This window comes from Staurois parvus, unplaced genomic scaffold, assembly GCF_062004578.1.
Source record: "Staurois parvus isolate SC_StPar_1 unplaced genomic scaffold, SC_StPar_1.0 ptg000519l, whole genome shotgun sequence".
Lineage (NCBI taxonomy): Eukaryota > Metazoa > Chordata > Amphibia > Anura > Ranidae > Staurois > Staurois parvus.
Window position 1 is genome coordinate 452,141 of NW_028318315.1, and position 20,164 is coordinate 472,304.

At 45.3% G+C, this 20,164-nt stretch overlaps 1 protein-coding gene across 1 annotated transcript in view; it reads left to right on the forward strand.

Annotated features, from left to right (window-relative positions):
* Window positions 1-3,893, forward strand: part of LOC149451794 (uncharacterized) — a 43,802-nt gene extending 39,909 nt beyond the window's left edge. The window contains 1 exon segment of the mRNA XM_089690166.1: window positions 148-3,893. Within this exon segment, the coding sequence (XP_089546292.1) occupies window positions 148-1,347 (1,200 nt within the window). The 3' untranslated portion in view covers window positions 1,348-3,893.
* Window positions 3,894-20,164: the final 16,271 nt, after the last annotated feature.

Sequence of the window (20,164 nt, forward strand, 5' to 3'; positions counted from 1 at the left end):
GATGAGGACATCACACAGTATAGTCCAGGAGAAAACCCGGCTCCCTCCAATGTCCATCCGGCACCACCCAGTGTAGATGGACCATCGGATTCCTCGTATCCTGAGGAACCTCAGACTGTGCGGAACCGGGCCGGCCTGCCAACAGAGAAGAGGTTCTCCTGTACTGAGTGTGGGAAGGGTTTCCGTTTTAAATCCCATCTTACTGTACATAAAAGATCTCACACAGGTGAGAAGCCGTATCCCTGCCTTGAGTGCGGGAAATGTTTTTCACATACATCCCATCTTTACAGACATGAGAGATCTCACATGAAGGAGAAGCAGTTTTCCTGTCCTGAGTGCGGGAAATGTTTTCCAAATAAATCAAAGCTTGTCAAACATCAGAGATCTCATACGGGGGAGAAGCCGTTTTCCTGTTCTGAGTGCGGGAAATCTTTTCTACATAAATATGAACTTGTCAAACATCAGAGGTCTCACACGGGGGAGAAGCCATTTTCCTGTCCTGAGTGTGGAAAATGTTTTTCAGATAAGTCCAATTTTTATCATCATTGGAGACTGCACACAGGTGAGAAACTTTATTCCTGTAATGAGTGCGGGAAATGTTTTTCACAGAAGTCCAATTTTCATAATCATCGGAGATTGCACACAGGTGAGAGGCCGTATTCCTGTACTGAGTGTGGGAAATGTTTTGCACAAAAATCAGTACTTGTCTCACATCAAAAGTCTCACACGGAGGAAAAGCCGTATTCCTGTCCTGAGTGCGGGAAATGTTTTTCACAGAAGTCCAATCTTTACAGACATCAGAGATCTCACATGGGGGAAAAGCCCTATTCCTGCCCTGAGTGCGGAAAATGTTTTTCAGAAATGTCCTATCTTATTAATCATCAGAGATTGCACACAGGTGAGAATCTGTATTCCTGTTCTGAGTGCGGGAAATGTTTTATACGAAAAGCAGAACTTATCATACATCAAAGGTCTCACACAAAGGAAAAACCATATTCCTGTCCTGAGTGCGGGAAATGTTTTTCACAGATATCCCATGTTTACAGACATCAGAGATCTCACACGGGGGAAAAGCCGTATTCCTGTTCTGAGTGCAAAAAATGTTTTTCAGAAATGTGCCATCTTCTCAATCATCAGAGATTGCACACGGGTGAGAAGCCGTATTCCTGTTCCGAGTGCGGGAAATGTTTTAGACAAAAATCAATACTTGTGACACATCAGAGATCTCACTCGGGGGAGAAGCCGTATTCCTGCCCTGAGTGCGGGAAATGTTTTTCAGTGAAGTCCAATCTTTCCAAACATCAGAGAGCTCATGCCGGGAAGAAACCACTTTCCTGTACTGAGTGAAGGATTTTTTAACTTTTCATAAGATCAGAGGTCACCAAAGACATGGATGAAGTGTGGGACCGGGTTGGCCATTGATAGCAGGAGAAGAATAAAAATGGAGTCATCACCTTTCATTGGTAAATGTTGTGATGTAAGCTTTGACAAACACTTAGCTATTAAAAGTTAAAAGAATGTGACATGCATTCGCCCAGCTGTGACAAATGTTGGTCTTTCTTATTTCATATGATTTCTTCTGATCTTTGGCTCCATCTGTGGCCATAAAGTGGTATTGCTATAATTTTACTGATGGGAGTTTTTGTCAGGAATAATACCTCATTGTGGCCACTAGATGGAGCTGACATCATAGGAAATCACTGTGTAAATTACAGCTAGAATTCATCACAGCTGGGCAAATGCGTGTCCCATTGGTCAACGAAAAAAACAAACAAACCTACTTATCAATCCCTTACTTTACTATGTCAGACGTGGTATACTAACCCCTTGTCCTCCAGAGGATTCCCCCCCCCCCCCTTCCTGACCAGGCCATCTTTTGCGTGACAGCGCTGCATTACTTTAGCTGACAATTTCGCGGTCGTACAACGCTGCACCCAAATGAAATTTGTGTCCTTTTTGTTTATTTTCCCTGCAAATTGATCTTTCTTTCGGCGGTATTTGATTGCCTGTGCATTTAACTTTTTTTGCGCTATGAAAAAAAAAGACCAACAATTTTGAAAAACAAAACAATATTTTTGACTTTTTGCGATGAAACGTGTCCAATAAAAAAAATCTAATTTCGTCATAAATTTAGGCCAAAATGTATTCTGCGACATGCTGAAAAGAAAAAAATCCCAATCCGTGTAAATGAATTGGTTAACGTGAAAGTTATAGCAACTACAAATGGCGGTATATATACTGTGATTTTTTTTTTAATTTTTACTAGTAATGGCGGCGATCAGCGACTTATAGCGGGACTGCGGCGGGCATTCTGACACTGGAGGGGGACTGACTTGGTGTCACTGACATCCCTGGTGACACCAATACAGTGATCAGTGCTAATAAAAAGCACGGATACTGTACTAATGGCACTGGGCAGGAAGGGGTTAACATCTGGGGTGATCAAAGGGTTAACTGTGTGCTGTGGGCTTCACTGTAAGCACACTGCTATGCAAAGCTGTGCATAGCAGTGTGCAGGAGCTAACAGGGGAGAGAATTGCACAGTGATCAGTGCTAATAAAAAGCACTGATACTGTACTAATGGCACTGGGCAGGAAGGGGTTAACATCTGGGGCGATCAAAGGGTTAACTGTGTGCTGTGGGCTTCACTGTAAGCACACTGCTATGCAAAGCTGTGCATAGCAGTGTGCAGGAGCTGACGGGAGAGAATTGCACAGTGATCAGCGCTAATAAAAAGCACTGATACTGTACTAATGACACTGGGCAGGAAGGGGTTAACATCTGGGGTGATCAAAGGGTTAACTGTGTGCTGTGGGCTTCACTGTAAGCTTTGCATAGCAGTGTGCATGAGCTGACAGGACAGAACTGCATGGTTTACAAAAATTTCTCTCCCTCCATCTGTAATCCTCCTCAATCACCGGGTGTCGGCGAGTAATCATTGGCCAGGACCTGGTGATTGACAGCCGAGGCCATGAACAGCAGTGCGGGTAGGGTTTGCGCGTGCCCCCTGCCCGGAAATGCAAAATCACAAATATATACGTGATTTTGCGCACCCGTGCCGCCCTGTAGCAGTATTACTGCTATAGGGCGGACGGGAAACGGTTAATAACTGAGATCATACTCCTGTACTTATGAATATAGCAAACAATAAAGGACACAATTTAATGAAGCCAACCATCGATTTAAAAAAGAAAATACTAAATGTGGCTATTGGATGACACGAAGTATCCTAAAAATTAGACATTTATTTGAAGACCGGAATTATGTAGCCGGAGCACCCTCCTAGTTGGGTATCTAGGGAAATGTAGTTTTCGGCTCACTCTGTAGTCAGAGGAGTTGGACTGTCTGCTGTGGCTCCAAAAGCTGTGGGATTGATCGATTCCCCCTCCTAGGTCTGTTGAGAAACTTCCAGTTCTTGCGGTGAGAAGGTACAAATCCTCAGCTTGAATATTTACTACCCTGTTCCTAATCCCTGGGGAGGTGTGCCCAGTTGGTGGTCAGAGAGGGGGATAAGTAGACTGAAACCTGGGAAGAGGAGTTAGTTGGTTCCTGGTCCTACCTACCTGCAGGGGCGTATTTACCACTAGGCAAACAAGGCATTTTTCAAGGGGTGGTGCTGCCCCTCAGAAGAAGGGACAGGCATGGCATGGGACCAGGTGAAATCCTAGAGAGGCTGCAGGCTGCTTGACGGTGCATGCGGAGCCTGAGTCTCATTTTGAAGGAAGGCCAGAACTGTGAAGGTGCGTGTAAGTGCCTCTCTCTTGCTGTGAGGGAGGGTGTAACAGCAGATGCTAACATTTTAGGGGTGTTGTTTGTGGATGTATGGGGGGTGGTGGTAGGTTCTCTCGGGCAGGGGAGGAGGTGGTGCCTGGTCCTATCTACCTGAGGATGGACTGCTAGTGTTTCAGGGGAGTTGCTTGTGGATGTACGGGGGGGGGGGGGGGTGGTAGTGGCAGGTTCTCTCAGGCGGAGAAGGAGGTGGTGCCTGGTCCTATCTACCTAAGGATGGACCGCTAATGTTTTGGGGGAGTTGCTTGCGGATGTATGGGGGGAAGTGGTAGTGGTAGGTTCTCTGCAGGTGTGGGAGGAGGTGGTGCCTGGCCCTATCTACCAGAGGATGGACAGCTAACATTTTGGGGGAGTTTCTTGCGGATGTATGGGGGGGTGGTGGTAGTGGCAGGTTCTCTCGGGCCAGGGAGGAGGTGGTGCCTGGTCCCATCTACTTGAGGATGGACTAATAATGTTTTGGGGGAGTTGCTTGCGGATGTATGAGGGGGTTGTAGTGTCAGGTTCTCTCGGGTGGGGTAGGAGGTGGTGCCTGGTCCTATCTACCTGATGATGGACTGATAACATTTTGGGAGAGTTTCTTGCGGATGTATGAGGGGGTGGTAGTGGCAGGTTCTCTCAGGCATGGGAGGAGGTGGTGCCTGGTCCTATCTACCTGAGGATGGACTGCTAATGTTTTGGGGGAGTTGTACGGGGGGGTGGTAGTGGCAGGTTCTCTTGGGTGGGGGAGGAGGTGGTGCCTGGTTCCTATCTACCTGAGGATGGACTGCTAACGTTTCAGGGGAGTTGCTTGTGGATGTATGGAGGGGGTGGTAGTGGCAGGTTCTCTTGGGCATGGGAGGTGGTGATGCCTGGTCCTATCTATTTGAAGATTGACTGCTAACATTTTGGGGAAGTTGCTTGCGGATGTATGAGGGGGAGTGGTAGTGGCAGGTTCTCTTGGGCATGGGAGGTGGTGATGCCTGGTCCTATCTATTTGAAGATTGACTGCTAACATTTTGGGGAAGTTGCTTGCGGATGTATGAGGGGGAGTGGTAGTGGCAGGTTCTCTCGGGTGTGGGAGGAGGTGGTGCCTGGTCCTAGCTACCTGAGGATAGACTGCTAACTTTTCAGGGGAGTTGCTTGCCCCTGGAACCATCCATGATTGGCTGCTGGACTATGGATAGAACCCTTCTAATTCTGGATCTTTCTCCTAACTGGCCTGTGAGTAGAGCTTGATTACTCATCTGCAGACTCCATGGTCCCCAGCTATGGATAGTGACTGTTCCAGTTGTCCCAAAATTGTAGTTCTCAGCTGCAAGAGTGTTGGGCTGCCCTGTTCTACTTAAACTGTGCTATAAACCCTTTGTGTTCATGGTCTACGGCTGTGAACAGAGTGACTGCACTGCAGCTGCAGAGAAGTGTCCTCAGTGTTTTGGAGTATCTTGTTCCTCATTGTTCTCCTCCTTCTTCTGTTTACGTTCTACAGCAATCAACCTCAAAAAGACATCCCCTGAACTGTTTTCTGAGGCGGTGTGAGTAAACTGTGTGCTGTATGCCTGCCTCTGCACTGAATTGGAAAGAACTTGGAGAGATCCAACGGCCTCTTTTGGGGGGGCTCGTAAATCCATGATTTCTTAGAGTGCATGTGGTCATTAGCAACCATCAGTGGACCTGAAGCTGGAATACTATGGGGATTGTCTGTTATATGTCCATGCAAAGAGAAGGAGTTGGGCTTGCTTCATTGCTCTGAAATTACTTCTAATGCTGAGGAAACGACTGAGGCATTTTGCGCTGGAAAGCATGGAGTTAATCCATGCAGCAGATGTGGAGAGAGCTTCTGGTACCAGAAAGACTGGGAGGAGAGGCGGAGCTGTATGTGTACGTCCGATAAGTGGTGTGCAGAACAGAGGTGCATGTGGATGTGACCACACCAAGATGGTGCACACGTTTTGGTTTTTTGGAAGTTGGGTGGAGATGGTGCCCAGAACAGATATGTTGGTGGGGCATGTGGATCAATTAACCGAGTGGCTGGAGCTGATGGTGGACACAAGATTGTGGCTTGTCCAGAGGCTGCTTCCTGCTTGGGAATGTGGATGGAGCTGAGCGGCTGTGTTTAGTATGTGCCAATTGTAAAAGAACAATGGTGCTGGTGAGAGCGTGGCTTCGCTGTGGACACTGTACTGAACTACTATGTGGAGGTTCTGTAGCATTTTCAGCTGGCTGGAATGCCCTATGGTGCAGTGAGCATCTCAAGCACTCTGCAGCAGGAGAAGGCTGATTGGACCTCAGGGCCGAGACTGAAGTCTGAGAGCTAAACCTCCAACCATGGGAGAGGAGCCATCAGGAGGGAGCTGGATGCTTTCATATAAAACAAGGTGGAGCACACACTGGAGAAGACAGCAACAGTGGTCATCCCAGTAGCCTGTATAGAAGAGTAGGCAGAAGATGTCAAGGGGCCAGGTGAGTCTGCTAGGGAGGAGGGGGAGTCAGAGTCAGGCCCTGGGTCCCCAAAGATCCCACCAAAGAAGTTGGTGACAATGTGACTGGAAATTGTCCAGAGTCTTAAACAGAGTGGTCCTGGGTGGGTGACAAGGAAGTAGAAGCTACAGGGCCTACTCTGGCTTATGACCATCAGGAAACAGGACAGTCCACCAGTACTTGGTGCTAAGGGGCTGCATCTAGAGCAAGTGTACTGAGAATGGGAGGCTAAAGCATTCCCAAACCCACACTCCCACACAGGCTTTAGCTGAAGATGAAGTTTTTGCTTAGTTCCTACGGAAGGCCTAAAATCCTTATATCCCTCTTGGACAGGACAAGACAAAGCTACCAAGGTTCTCTAGGTTCCAGAAAGTTTGCAAAAATGGGTAGTTCTAGAGTATGGATACAACTACCTCTACATGCCAAAGGAGCTGATGGATGAGATTGAGGAATAGCGTCAGGGCTGGTGTAATGAGCAAATCTGGAACTTTGAGTGTTCTCAAGCCCTACAGAAACAATTGAGTACTGCCCGTGATACTTTTTTTTATTTGCACTAACATACAATTTTGAGGACAAGCTTTCGGGGTATGTCCCCTTCTTCAAGGTCCGAGCAGTACTATTACAATGTTTTAGCAGAATGTTAGAAGATGAAGAAGGGGACATACCCCGAAAGCTTGTCCTCAAAATTGTATGTTAGTGCAAATAAAAAAAAGTATGACAGACAGTACTCAATTGTTTCTGTCGCAAGCGCACTAATACGGCTACAATCACCTCAAGCCCTACAGAAATTCTAGCACCACCAAGTTCTGGAAGAAGACTTCTAGCCATCAAGAGTAGCAGGAGCCTGGGGAGATTTACTTACAAGGACAGGGTGGTTATCCAGAAAGCTGGCCAGAGAGCCCAGGTGAGGGCGGATAATATTTTGGATCCTGATGGATGCATGATTCAAATACCTGACCCCAAATGTTACACATGAAGCTGGGTATAACACTTTTGGTGGTAGCCTCCCTCACAGCAAGGTGGTCGTCTTGAAAAAGAAAGACTGAACGTAATAGTTCAGTCTCTTTCTTTTTCAAGACGACCACCTTGGATATGAGGGAGGCTACCACCAAAAGTGTTATACCCAGCTTCATGTGTAATGTAAGGCAGGGGGCAATTTGGCGTCCAGTCAAGGATGAGCCACATAGTGCTAACACTTGGATTTGGAGGAGGAGTATCTTCCTCACCTATCCACAGTCATGCTGAACATTGGTATCTTTTCTGACAGTTGTAGGAAATGTTTGATTCTCAGCAACATCAGCTTTTTTTTGATATATTTGTTCTGTGTGAATAGGGCAAAAATGAATGCTCTTCTATTTCCTCAACAAGTCAATTTATTCATGAAAACAGAGTGATTCGGGAAAATACCTTTTTTTTTTCAACTTTGGGCCCTTTTGGACTTTGAGTTTCAGAAAACCAGGACCAGCCTGTACAAAGAGACTCCATGTCGTTATTGTTGTGACCTGGCTAACTCCTTGGTTAGGGAGGTATTGCTGTCAGGCAGAATGTAAAGTATATACGTGTTTAGCTAGGGTTAGTTTGTATGTATCTCTCTTTGCTTCATTCCAGGGACCTGGAAGATTGACTAATGCAGGCCATAGATGGGTCGAAAATTGGCCGATTTTTCTTTTAAAAAACGAAAAATCGGTCGTTCAAGCGGCCGACGTTACCAGCAACGGTAAAAAAAAAAATCGGCCGATTTTCATCCCGTCTACAGCCGGCAAAAAGTGTCCCTGCAGAGAGCTCTGCTATTTCTTTGACAGTTCCTTGACATTTATAGCGGTTGCAACAATGTATCTATTTGTATCCATTTAGGATACAGATGTTTTTATTCGGAAACAAATAGATACATTGTTGCAGCAGCTATAAATGTCAAGGAACTGTCAAAGAAATAGCGGAGCTCTCTGCAGAAACACTTTTTGTCGGACTGGAATTCCTCCTCTTTTTCATCCTCCTTCTTCTTCCTCTTCTTCTTCATCCTCTTCTTCCTCTTCTTCTTCATCCTCTTCTTCCTCTTCTTCTTCATCCTCTTCTTCCTCTTCTTCTTCATCCTCTTCTTCCTCTTCTTCTTCATCCTCTTCTTCCTCTTCTTCTTCATCCTCTTCTTCCTCTTCTTCTTCATCCTCTTCTTCCTCTTCTTCTTCATCCTCTTCTTCCTCTTCTTCTTCTTCCTCTTCTTCTTCTTCATCCTCTTCTTCTTCTTCATCTTGCTCTTCTTCTTTTTCTTCTTCATCTAGCTCTTCTTCTTTTTCTTCTTCATCCTCTTTTTGGCTTCCTCTTGTAGGTCACTGCTCATGCGCAGATTTTTTTATCGGTAAAAAAATCGGCCGATTTGCCCATCATTGCCGCGAAAATCGTCCGCTCTGCAAAATCGGCTGATTTTTTTTCCAACTTTACCGATAAAAAAAATCTGCCAAAATACCGAAAAACGGCCGAAAAATTAGCCCACTAACGATCCGAAAATCGGCCGATTTTTATTTTCGGCCGAAAAATCGGCCGATTTTCGATCCATCTATGGCCTGCATTAGGGGCAAGGTCATTGTTTGTGTAGAATGACTTCCTTGACAAGCCCCTTTAGTTAAAGTGCAGTATTTGTTTCACGGGTCTTATGGTACTAAGTAGGATTACTGATACAGAGATGGAGGGTCACTCTTGCGGAGATGATGCTTCATCAACTGGCAATGTGTTTTGTTGAACACTTACAATCAAGATTCGCTGTACTGAGTTTATGTACTTAAGTAAGAATAGGGTTTATAGACAGGAAAAAAAAATGTATGTGAATTGCCTGTGTGTATATGTTCAATTGCATGCGCAAGCTCTATTGTTAGTGAACGCTTTACCATATGGAATGTAATTACTGTTAATCTCCCCCTTTTTGTCCCTTGTGAATGGGATACTCCCTCTGTTCAAGTTCTGCAGCAATAAACCTCAACAAGACATCCCCCAGACTGTTTTCTGAACCGGTGTGAGTGAACCTTTTTCTAGAACGAAAAAACATTTGTTTAGTTTCATTTCGGATAAATTTGTTATGTTACTAATTTCATTTCATGGATTTGTTTCAGGAATTCGTTTTAGTTTCATTTATTCATTTTTTTTTTTTTTTTAACAAATTCAAAATTTTCACAACGATTTGAATTCAGATCAGTCGAAAATTTATTGACAAATCCGTACTTTGCGTGAAGAACAGCTGGTTGTTGAGAAGGGGGCCAGGAAGCTATCCGCCACGTCCTTGACAACCGATAACTCATCATTTGGTAGTGGGTTTCTCCTCTAACAGCTAAATGTAAACAAAAAAATGGCAGCAAAAAAAAAACAAAACAGCGTGAGGTCCCCCCCATCTATACCAAGCTCTTTTGGGGCTGGTATGGATTTTAAGGGGAACCCCACACCAAAATTAAAAAAAAAAAAAAAAGAAGAATGGGGTCCCCTACATACCAGACCCTTATCCAAGCATATAGGTCAGCAGGTGAGGAAGGGGGGGGGCAAGCAAGCGTTCCCCTTCTAAATCATACCAGAACACATGTTCTCAACATGGGGGGGGCTTTGGGGTAGAGGGGGCTCCCCCACAAGCAATTAAAAGAGGTATAGGGTCCCCTACATACCAGACCCTTATCCAAGCATAAAGGTCAGCAGGTGAGGAAGGGGGGGCGAGCAAGTCTGCCCCTTCTAAATCATGGCAGGACATATGTCCTTAACATGGGGCGGCTTTGGGGTAGAGGGGGCTCCCCCACAAGCAATTAAAAGAGGTATAGGGTCCCCTACATACCAGACCCTTATCCAAGCATAAAGGTCAGCAGGTGAGGAAGGGGGGGGCGAGCAAGCATGCCCCTTCTAAATCATGGCAGGACATATGTCCTTAACATGGGGCGGCTTTGGGGTAGAGGGGGCTCCCCCACAAGCACCATTTCCCCATGTTGATGGGGACAAGGGTCTCTTCCTCACAACCCTGGGCTGTGGTTGTGGGGGTCTGCGGGCAGGGGGGCTTATCAGAATCTGAAAGTCCTCTTTTAACAAGTGGGAGAAACCAATTGACAGCTGAGACATCAGTTGTTAAGGACGCAGCAGCCAGCTTCCCGGCCCGCTCCTTAACAACCGGCTATTCTTCACGCAGAATTCAAATCAATCAATAAAATGTTTGTTAGAAAACAATTAGTTTGGTAGCCCAGTCCAGCCTTGTGTAGGTCTTCATTCTTGGCCCTGACATCCTTGGACAGCTCTTTGGTCTTTGCCATGGTGGAGAGTTTGGAATCTGATTGTTTGATTGCTCCTGTGGACAGGTGTCTTTTATACAGGTAACAAAATGAGATTAGCAGCACTCCCTTTAAGAGACAGCTTCTAATCTCAGCTTGTTACCTGTATGAAAGACACCTGGGAGCCAGAAATCCTGCTGAATGATAGGGGATCAAATACTTATTTCCCTCATGAACATGCAGATCAGTCATCATTTGTTAGACATGCATTTCTGCTGAATTGTTTGTTACTATTCTGTCTCTGTGTTACAATACACCGAACATTCGATTTTTAGACTGATCATTTCTTTGTGAGCGGGCAAACATTCAACATCAGCAGGGGAGCAAATACTTATTTCCTTCACTGTATATCAGTGTAATGGTCCCTTACATTGGTGACCAATGGGAGAAGGACCCCCTTATATCAGTGGTCAGTGTAGTGGTCCCTTACATTGATGACCAATGGGAGAAGGACCCCTTATATCAGTGGTCAGTGTAGTGGTCCCTTATATTGATGCCCAATGGGAGAAGGACCCCTTATATCAGTGGTCAGTGTAGTGGTCCCTTACATTGATGACCAATGGGAGAAGGACCCCTTATATCAGTGGTCAGTGTAGTGGTCCCTTACATTGGTGACCAATGGGAGAAGGACCTCCTTATGTCAGTGTAGTGGTCCCTTATATTGATGCCCAATGGGAGAAGGACCCCCTTATATCAGTGGTCAGTGTAGTGGTCCCTTATATTGATGCCCAATGGGAGAAGGACCCCCTTATATCAGTGGTCAGTGTAGTGGTCCCTTATATTGATGCCCAATGGGAGAAGGACCCCTTATATCAGTGGTCAGTGTAGTGGTCCCTTACATTGATGACCAATGGGAGGAGGACCCCTTATATCAGTGGTCAGTGTAGTGGTCCCTTATATTGATGCCCAATGGGAGGAGGACCCCTTATATCAGTGGTCAGTGTAGTGGTCCCTTATATTGATGCCCAATGGGAGGAGGACCCCTTATATCAGTGGTCAGTGTAGTGGTCCCTTATATTGATGCCCAATGGGAGGAGGACCCCTTATATCAGTGGTCAGTGTAGTGGTCCCTTATATTGATGCCCAATGGGAGGAGGACCCCTTATATCAGTGGTCAGTGTAGTGGTCCCTTACATTGATGATCAATTGGAGATGGATCTGCTTATATTAGTGATCAGTGGCCATAGGTTCTATTCACAGATCAGTTCTTACACATTCATTGTCCCTACAGCCTGATAATAAACTGTACCATCATCACATTGGATATTTCCAGCAGCAAGATCAATTAAAAAAGGTCTGTGAAAACACCCAGGAGAAGACAAAAGAGAAAGGACAGCAAGGAAATCAATAAAAAAAAGAAACTGTTTGATGAATCTCTTGAAGACTTTTCTTCACTGGCCTAAGAAAGGCCCTAGACTGGCAAAACACTGCCTCCATGCTGCTAATGCCTTGGAGCTGCACAATAGGTGAGGCCCCATGTGGACCTTGGGCTGCACAATAAACAGCAACCAATGTGGCCCTTGGGCTGCATAACTAGTGAGGTCCCAGATGGCTCTTGAGCTGCACAATAAAGCCCCTTTCACACTGGGCAGACCTGTCAGCAGATCAGCTTGCTCAGCGGCGGCTATCCCTGCTGAGCAAGCGGATGGCAGGTCCGTGTCTGCTCTGCTGCCCTCTATGGGCGATTGGATGGAAACGGACCGCCTTTCCATTTCCATCCCATCTGATCCGACGGACAGAAAGGGAATGAATCCCCATCCGTTTGTTTTTAGGAGATCAGATTGGATGTCAGTGGGTGTAAATGAACATATGTTCATTTACACCCACCGCTCCATAGAGGAGTATAGAGATTCCAATCGGGTCCACCTGAAAAATGGGCAGATAGACCCGATCGGATGTGAAAAGGGCTTAAGTGGGGTCACGTGACCATTGGGTTGCACAATAAGCATGATCCCATAGCCCTTGGGCTGTACATCGAGCCTGAACCTTCTCCTCACTAGCTCTTAAGACCAACTCAATGATTCTCCTTCCAAAATACTATAAGACAGCAGCACTTCCAATTTCCAAATGAAATCAGATCCTACTAAAATGTCGAATCCTCAAGCAATTAGGAAGGCTTATAAATAGTTAACAAGTCTGGAAGCTGCAAGTCCAGCCTTTCTCAACCAAAGTTCCATGGAATCCTAGGGTTCCTCCAAATATTGCTAGGGGTTCCTTCAACAATAGGTCATTTCTGCCTCAGACAAGAGATCACTGACAACAATGGTCCTCTTAGCTATCTGTAAAGGGGGGTATTTTTCACACTGACCAACAATGTAAGGAACATTCATCCCAGTGACCACTAGTGATGGGCTGAATACCCCCTTGTTCGGTTCGCAGTCGAACATCGGAAGTCACACAATGTGAACTTTGACCGCAAACAGTATATGGAGCGGTATCTTCCTGCATCTGAGTATGTGGTAGGATCCCGCTCAGTTACTACAATCCGGCATGAGTTGTATGATGAAGTCATGCGGTATTTTAGTAGTGAGACATTCATTCAGGTTTCAGCTGTCAGTGGGGTTCCCCGGTAACAGCTGAATGGAAAAAGAATTGGAATTGCCCCACAATTAAAAATATTTTTTTAAAAATGATGTGAGGTCCCCCTGAGTCTAGTATGGATTTTGAGGGGAACCCCCACGCCGGAAAAAAAAAAAAAAAAAAAGTGGTGTGGGGTTCCTCCCCAAAATCCATACCAGACCCCTATCCAAGTGTGCAACCCAGCAAGTCAGGAAAGGGGAGGGGATGAGCAAGCGCACCCCCCCCCACTTCCTGAACTATACCAGGCCATGTGCTTTGGTACTCCCCCCCCCCCCAAAAGCACCTTGTCCTCATGTTGAGGATAAGGGAATCTTCCCCACAACCCTGCGCTGTGGTTCTTGGGGTCTGTGGGCGGGGGGATTTATTGGAATCTGGAAGCTCCTTTAACAAGGGGGCATAGAGATCCAGCACCCACCATGCCTCTTATGAAATACGTCAGACTGTCTACTTTGCATCTCTACTGTTCTGACATTTTTGGGCCTCAAGAAATTAGATTGGCTGTCAGTACATCAGGATTGATCAATTTACAGATATATCCCATAGTTTGTAAACTCTATAACTTTCCTACAGACTAAATAAATACTTATCTGGGTTATATTCACCAAAGAAATGTAGTACAATACATCTCGGCCTAAATTGATGAAGAACAATTATTTATTTGCAAACTTTTATAACAGAAGTAAAGAAAAAAGTGGGGGTTTTTTTCAACATTTTTGTCTTTTTTTTGATAATTTAGCACAAAATAAAACCCCAGCGGTGATTAAATACCACCAAAAGAAATCTCTTGTTGTGTGAACAAAATGATAAAAAAAATATTAGTTTGGGTACAGTGTTGCATGACCGCGCAATTGTCATTCAAAGTGTGAGAGCGCTGAAACCTGAAAATTGGCCTGGGCAGGAAGGGGGTAAAAGTGCCCGGTATTGAAGTGGTTAAATACTGTCATGATGGCACAAGGGTGCGGGGTTCACATCATCCTATGCTGTGACTGGCCAAAGAATTGATCCTGACCTGTGTGTGTGAACGGAACTTAGGTTCAACTCAAACATGAAGCTCAACACTACTGACCACCAATGTAAGGACTGTTTACCCCACTGACCACCAATGAAAGGAATGTTCACCCCACTGACCACCAATGTAAGGAATGTTCACCCTACTGACCACCAATGTAAGGACTGTTTACCCCACTGACCACCAATGTAAGGAATGTTCACCCCACTGACCACCAATGAAAGGAATGTTCACCCCACTGACCACCAATGAAAGGAATGTTCACCCCACTGACCACCAATGTAAGGACTGTTTACCCCACTGACCACCAATGAAAGGAATGTTCACCCCACTGACCACCAATGAAAGGAATGTTCACCCCACTGACCACCAATGTAAGGAATGTTCACCCTACTGACCACCAATGTAAGGAATGTTCACCCCACTGACCACCAATGAAAGGAATGTTCACCCCACTGACCACCAATGTAAGGAATGTTCACCCCACTGACCACCAATGTAAGGAATGTTCACCCCAATTTTTCTTTATTAAAAGTCTTAAAATCAATAAACATAAAATATACAGAATATACATAAATAATTATATACATGTTTACACAAAAATGAAAATAAATATAGCAAAATCTGCTGTCAGACAAATGCAAACCTTTCAGAAATGAACATGTCATTACTGGGGGAAATAAATGTTACAACACACATCACTACACCAGACATCAAACCTGAGATGTAAAGAAACAACCCCGCCCCCATTATGCATGCAGCCCTTTTTCAAAAAGAAGATTGTAACCAACAAAAACTAAAGGAGTGAAAAGAACAGCATAAAAAAAGAGCCCCTCACCCAGCGAAGGACAGTTCACCAAAGGCAGGTCTGATATTCCTCCACGCCCTTATCCAGACCGCCCGAGACTCCAGGCGCTGAAACCTGACAATTGGCCTGGGCAGGAAGGGGGTAAAAGTGCCTGGTATTGAAGTGGTTAAATACTGTCATGATGTCACAAGGGTTGCGGGGTTCACCCTGCCTCCTTGTGACATCCTGTACTGTGTTTGGCCAAAGAATTGATCCTGACCTGTGTGTGCGAATGGAACTTAGGTTCAACTCAAACATGAAGCCCAAAACTACTGACCACCAATATAAGGACTGTTCACAACACTGCCCTTCTCAAGACCCCGAATCTTCCCAACCTCACCCAGAATATCGTGCACCACCACAACAGGGAGGACTTTCTTCCGCAGAGTAGTCTGATACCATGCATTCCATGTGACATAATGAACAACTATACTAACTAAATATACTAAAAAAGTGTATCCAAATCAAAGTCCCAGCGAGCTGGGAATGCCCCATACACCTACTCTGCATAACTCGTGATAGAGAAAGGGGATGCCCAGAACCCTCCCCACCCTTGTATACACCTCTATTAAAGGGACACTGGAGCATAAAGTGGTCCATAGACTCCACTTTACCAACACACTCTGCTCTAGGATAATCCCGATCATCCACAGGGCGGTGTTTCAGGTTCCAATAATTTATATACATATTTACACAAAAATTAAAATAAATATAGCAAAATCTGTCAGACAAATGCAAACCTTTCAGAAATGAACATGTCATTACTGGGGGAAATAAATGTTACTACAACACACATCACTACACCAGAAATCAAACCTGAGAGGTAAAGAAACAACCCACCCCCATTATGCATGCAGCCCTTTTTCAAAAAGAAGATCTTAACCAACAAAAACTAAGGGAGTGAAAAGAACAGCATAAAAAAAGAGCCCCTCACCCAGCGATGGACAGTTCATCAAAAGGCAGGTCTGATATTCCTCCACGCCCTTATCCAGACCGCCCGAGACTCCAGGTGCTGAAACCTGACAATTGGCCTGGGCAGGAAGGGGGTAAAAGTGCCCGGTATGGAAGTGGTTAAATACTGTCATGATGTCACAAGGGTGCGGGGTTCACATCATCCTATGCTGTGATTGGCCAAAGAATTGAATGAAAAGAACAGCATAAAAAAAGAGCCCCTCACCCAGCAATGGACACTTCACCAAAGGCAGGTCTGATATTCCTCCACGCCCTTATCCAGACCGCCCGAGGCTCCAGGCGCTGAAACCTGACAATTGGCTGGGCAGGAAGGGGGTAAAAGTGCCTGGTATTGAAGTGGTTAAATACTGTCATGATGTCACAAGGGTTGCGGGGTTCACCCTGCCTCCTTGTGACATCCTGTGCTGTGTTTGGCCAAAGAATTGATCCTGACCTGTGTGTGCGAACGGAACTTAGGTTCAACTCAAACATGAAGCCCAACACTACTGACCACCAATGTAAGGACTGTTCACCCCACTGCCCTTCTCAAGACCCTGAATCTTCCCAACCTCACCCAGAATATCGTGCACCACAACAGGGAAGACTTTCTTCCAAAGAGTAATCTGACACCGTGCATTCCATGTGAAGTAACGAACAACTATACTAACTAAAAAAAGTGTATCCAAATCAAAGTCCCAGCAAGCTGGGAATTCCCCGTACACCCACTCTGCATAACTCGTGATAGAGAAAGGGGATGCCCAGAATCCTCCCCACCCTTGTATACACCTCTGTTAAAGGGACACTGGAGCAGAAACTGGTCCATAGACTCCACTTTACCAACACACTCTGCTCTAGGATAATCCCGATCATCCACAGGGCGGTGTTTCAGGTTCCCTCTCACATAGAGCCTTCCATGGAAAGCGAGCTAGGCTTGATCCCTAAAATTCAAAGGGATTCTCTCTCCAAGTTAATTAAACGCAGTCCCTCCCTCATTACGGAGCCTGGTCAATCCTTTAAAGCCAGTGACACACTGAAAGCAGAAGCCAAAATCCTCAACCCCCAGAAGCTTCCTGGGAAGGGACCTGATATCCTCCACTGTCACCTGCCACTGCCGAAGTATTTTCAGACATGGGGCAACATAAGCTGGGAGCTTGCCATGTCGGACTCTCAAAATTTTCACTGGCCCACCATCTTCCCAACAATGCAAAAAAGGCTTAAACCAAAATTGAAAAATACCCACCCATCCTGGCGGGGTCTCTGTTAACATATTACCAAGATTGTACTTTAAAAAGAGCAAAGAAAAGACCATTCCTAGGCCACCCTCCCACCTGGACAGGTAACTTACATTGCGTTTGATCAGGTTCAGCCTATTTCCCCATAGCAGGTGGAAAAAACAGCTGTAGACCCTTGCATAGAGAGATACCGACAAGATACAGACGAAGCTGACATATAAAAAGATCGGGATCAGGTAAGTTTTGATCAAGTCAACCCTCTCCCTCAAGGAAAGCCTCCATCTCTTCCAGCTTGCTACTTTGGCATTGGCATCTACCAACCTGCTTTCCCAATTTCGATGACCATAGTCACCAGGACAAAATTTGATGCCCAAAACTTTAATTTCCTGCTGGGGCTCCAGGAAGGCATCCGGAAGATCAAAGCTTTCACCCTTCTCACCCATCCAGAAAACTTCACTCTTTTCATGGTTAACTTTAGAGCCAGAAGCCTCCGTGTACTGCTCTATCACAGAGACCACCTCCTGCGCCTCCTCAGTCCCAGAGATAACAGACACATCATTAGCATAAGCCACGACCTTCAAAGGTGGTGCACCAGCAATGCCCAGAGGCACCCCATACAATGATGAGCCCTCTAGCCTTCTTACAAAAGGGGTCAATTGTGAAAGCATATAGCAGAGGGCTCAAAGGACATCCCTGGTGCACACCAGAGCTGACCTCAAAAGGCCGTCCAACCCAACCATTAACAAGTGGGAAGCTCTCAGCCCCTCTATATGTCTTCAACCAATCTATAAGCTTTTACCAAGCAGCAACCACAGATATTCATGATTCACTCAATCAAAAACTTTTGCCTGATCCAATGCCAGCGAGTACTTTCTCCATCCAGCAGCCCTGCATCAGTCCAAAGCCTCCCGGATAGCCAAAACTGCTGAAAAGGTACTTCTACCTTGGACCGAACAGTGCTGATGGCTGGACAACAAATCGGCTGCTACTGACGACAAGCGCCAAAAAAGAATTTTTGCCAAGATCTTTCTATCAACATTGAGAAGACTGATGGGGCGCCAGTTCTCAATCATTGAGGGGTCTTTACCTTTTGACAGAAGAATCACAGCGGATTGCCTCATTGAGGGAGGGAGCGAACCCTCTTCTAGACAGCTGTTAACCACTTGACCTCCTGAGGATTTACCCCCCTTAATGACCAGGCCTCTTTTTGCTACTCGGCGCTGCACTAATTCAACTGATAATTGCGCGGTCATGCAATGCTGCACCCAAACGAAATTTACGTCCTTTTTTTCACACAAATAGAGCTTTCTTTCGGTGGTATTTGATCATCTGTGCGCTTTTTATTTTTCACGCTATAAACAAAAAAAGGCCAAAAACTTTGAAGAAAAACTATATTTTTTACTTTCAGCTATAAAAAATATATAGTAAACTCAAAGTTGGTTATAAATTTAGGCCAAAATGTATTCTGCTCCATGTTTTTGGTAAAAAAAAGTCCCAATAAGTGTCTATTGATTGCTTTGTGTGAAAGTTATAGCGTCTACAACCTATGGTATAGATACTGCAATTTACGCCATTTTTCTGCTATACAGCGCTGCGCTAGTTTAATGGACAATTGCGCGGTCATGCAATATGGTACATAAATTAAATTTACATCCTTTTTTTTGCACAAATTTCAGCTTTCTTTCGGTGGTATTTGATCGCCTGTGCAGTTTTTATTTTTTGCGCTATAAAAAAAAGGCTGACAATTTTGAGGAAAAAAAACACTATTTTGGACTTTTTGCTATAAAACATGTCCAGTAAAAAAAAAAATTAAAAATCAAATTTAGTCATAAATTTCTGCCAAAATGCATTCTGCGACATGTCTTTGCTAAAAAAAAAAACCCAATACGTGTAAATTAATTGGTTTACGTGAAAGTTACAGCGTTTACAAATGGCGGGAAAGATACTGGGATTTTTAGTTTTTTTTTATACTAATAATGGCGGCGATCATCGACTTATGGCGGCAATCAGTGACTTATGGTGGGACTGCGGCGGACATTCTAACACTGGGGGGTACTGACTTGGGGTCACTGACATCTCCAGTGACACCAATACAGTGATCAGTGCAAAAAAAAAAAACACTGACACTGTACTAATGGCACTGGGGAGGAAGAGGTTAAGTTTATTATTCAAGGAAAGGTTTATCTGTGTGAGGGGAGTGTCTTACTAGGGGGCGGGGTGAGTACTGCAGGGAACACCGCTGATCGGGAGAGAGAAACTGTTCTGTCCCGATCAGCGTGTTCTGGAGCTGTCAGGGAACTGACAGAAAGCACAGCTACTGCAGCTGTGCTCTCAGCGATTGTCGCCGATCGCCGGGTCACAGCCGGTAACGACCGGCTGTGACCCGGCGACTGACATCCGTGGCTGTGATCGGCGGGACAGGTAGGGCGCCCCCTTCCTGTTTTAAAGACACACGTTTAAAAACGTGCTTTTGCCCAGCCGTGCCACCCTGCCACCGTATTTCTACAATGGCTGGGCGGCATGTGGTTAAAGACCTCTGCTAAAAAGAGAGCCAGAATGGACGTAAAACACTTGTAAAATTCAGCCCCTGTGTCCTTGCCCAAACTCAAAAAAGCCTATGAACAAGGTACCAGGGGCATCTCATGGGGCCCCCTACTGACCCTGGGCCCTCGGGCAGTGCCCGAGTTTACAAATGGTCAGTCCACCCCTGGCACTGAGCAAACCGTTTGGCGCTATATAAACACTGTATAATAATAATAAATAAAGTAATTAGCAAGGGTTCCACGAGAGCTGGAAAGGTATTTTAAGGTTCCTCCAGGAAAAGGTTGCCAAAAGCTGTGCTAGGCTGAAACCATCCTAAATCGTCCAAAGGCAACATAAAAGGAGAACATCAAAGAAATCATGGAGGACTCACACAGGACTCTACACAAATAGATCAATATAAACAGCAGATCATCCATAACAATCTGTCCAACATTCACATGTAATGCCGGCTGCAGAGTCTTCAAGA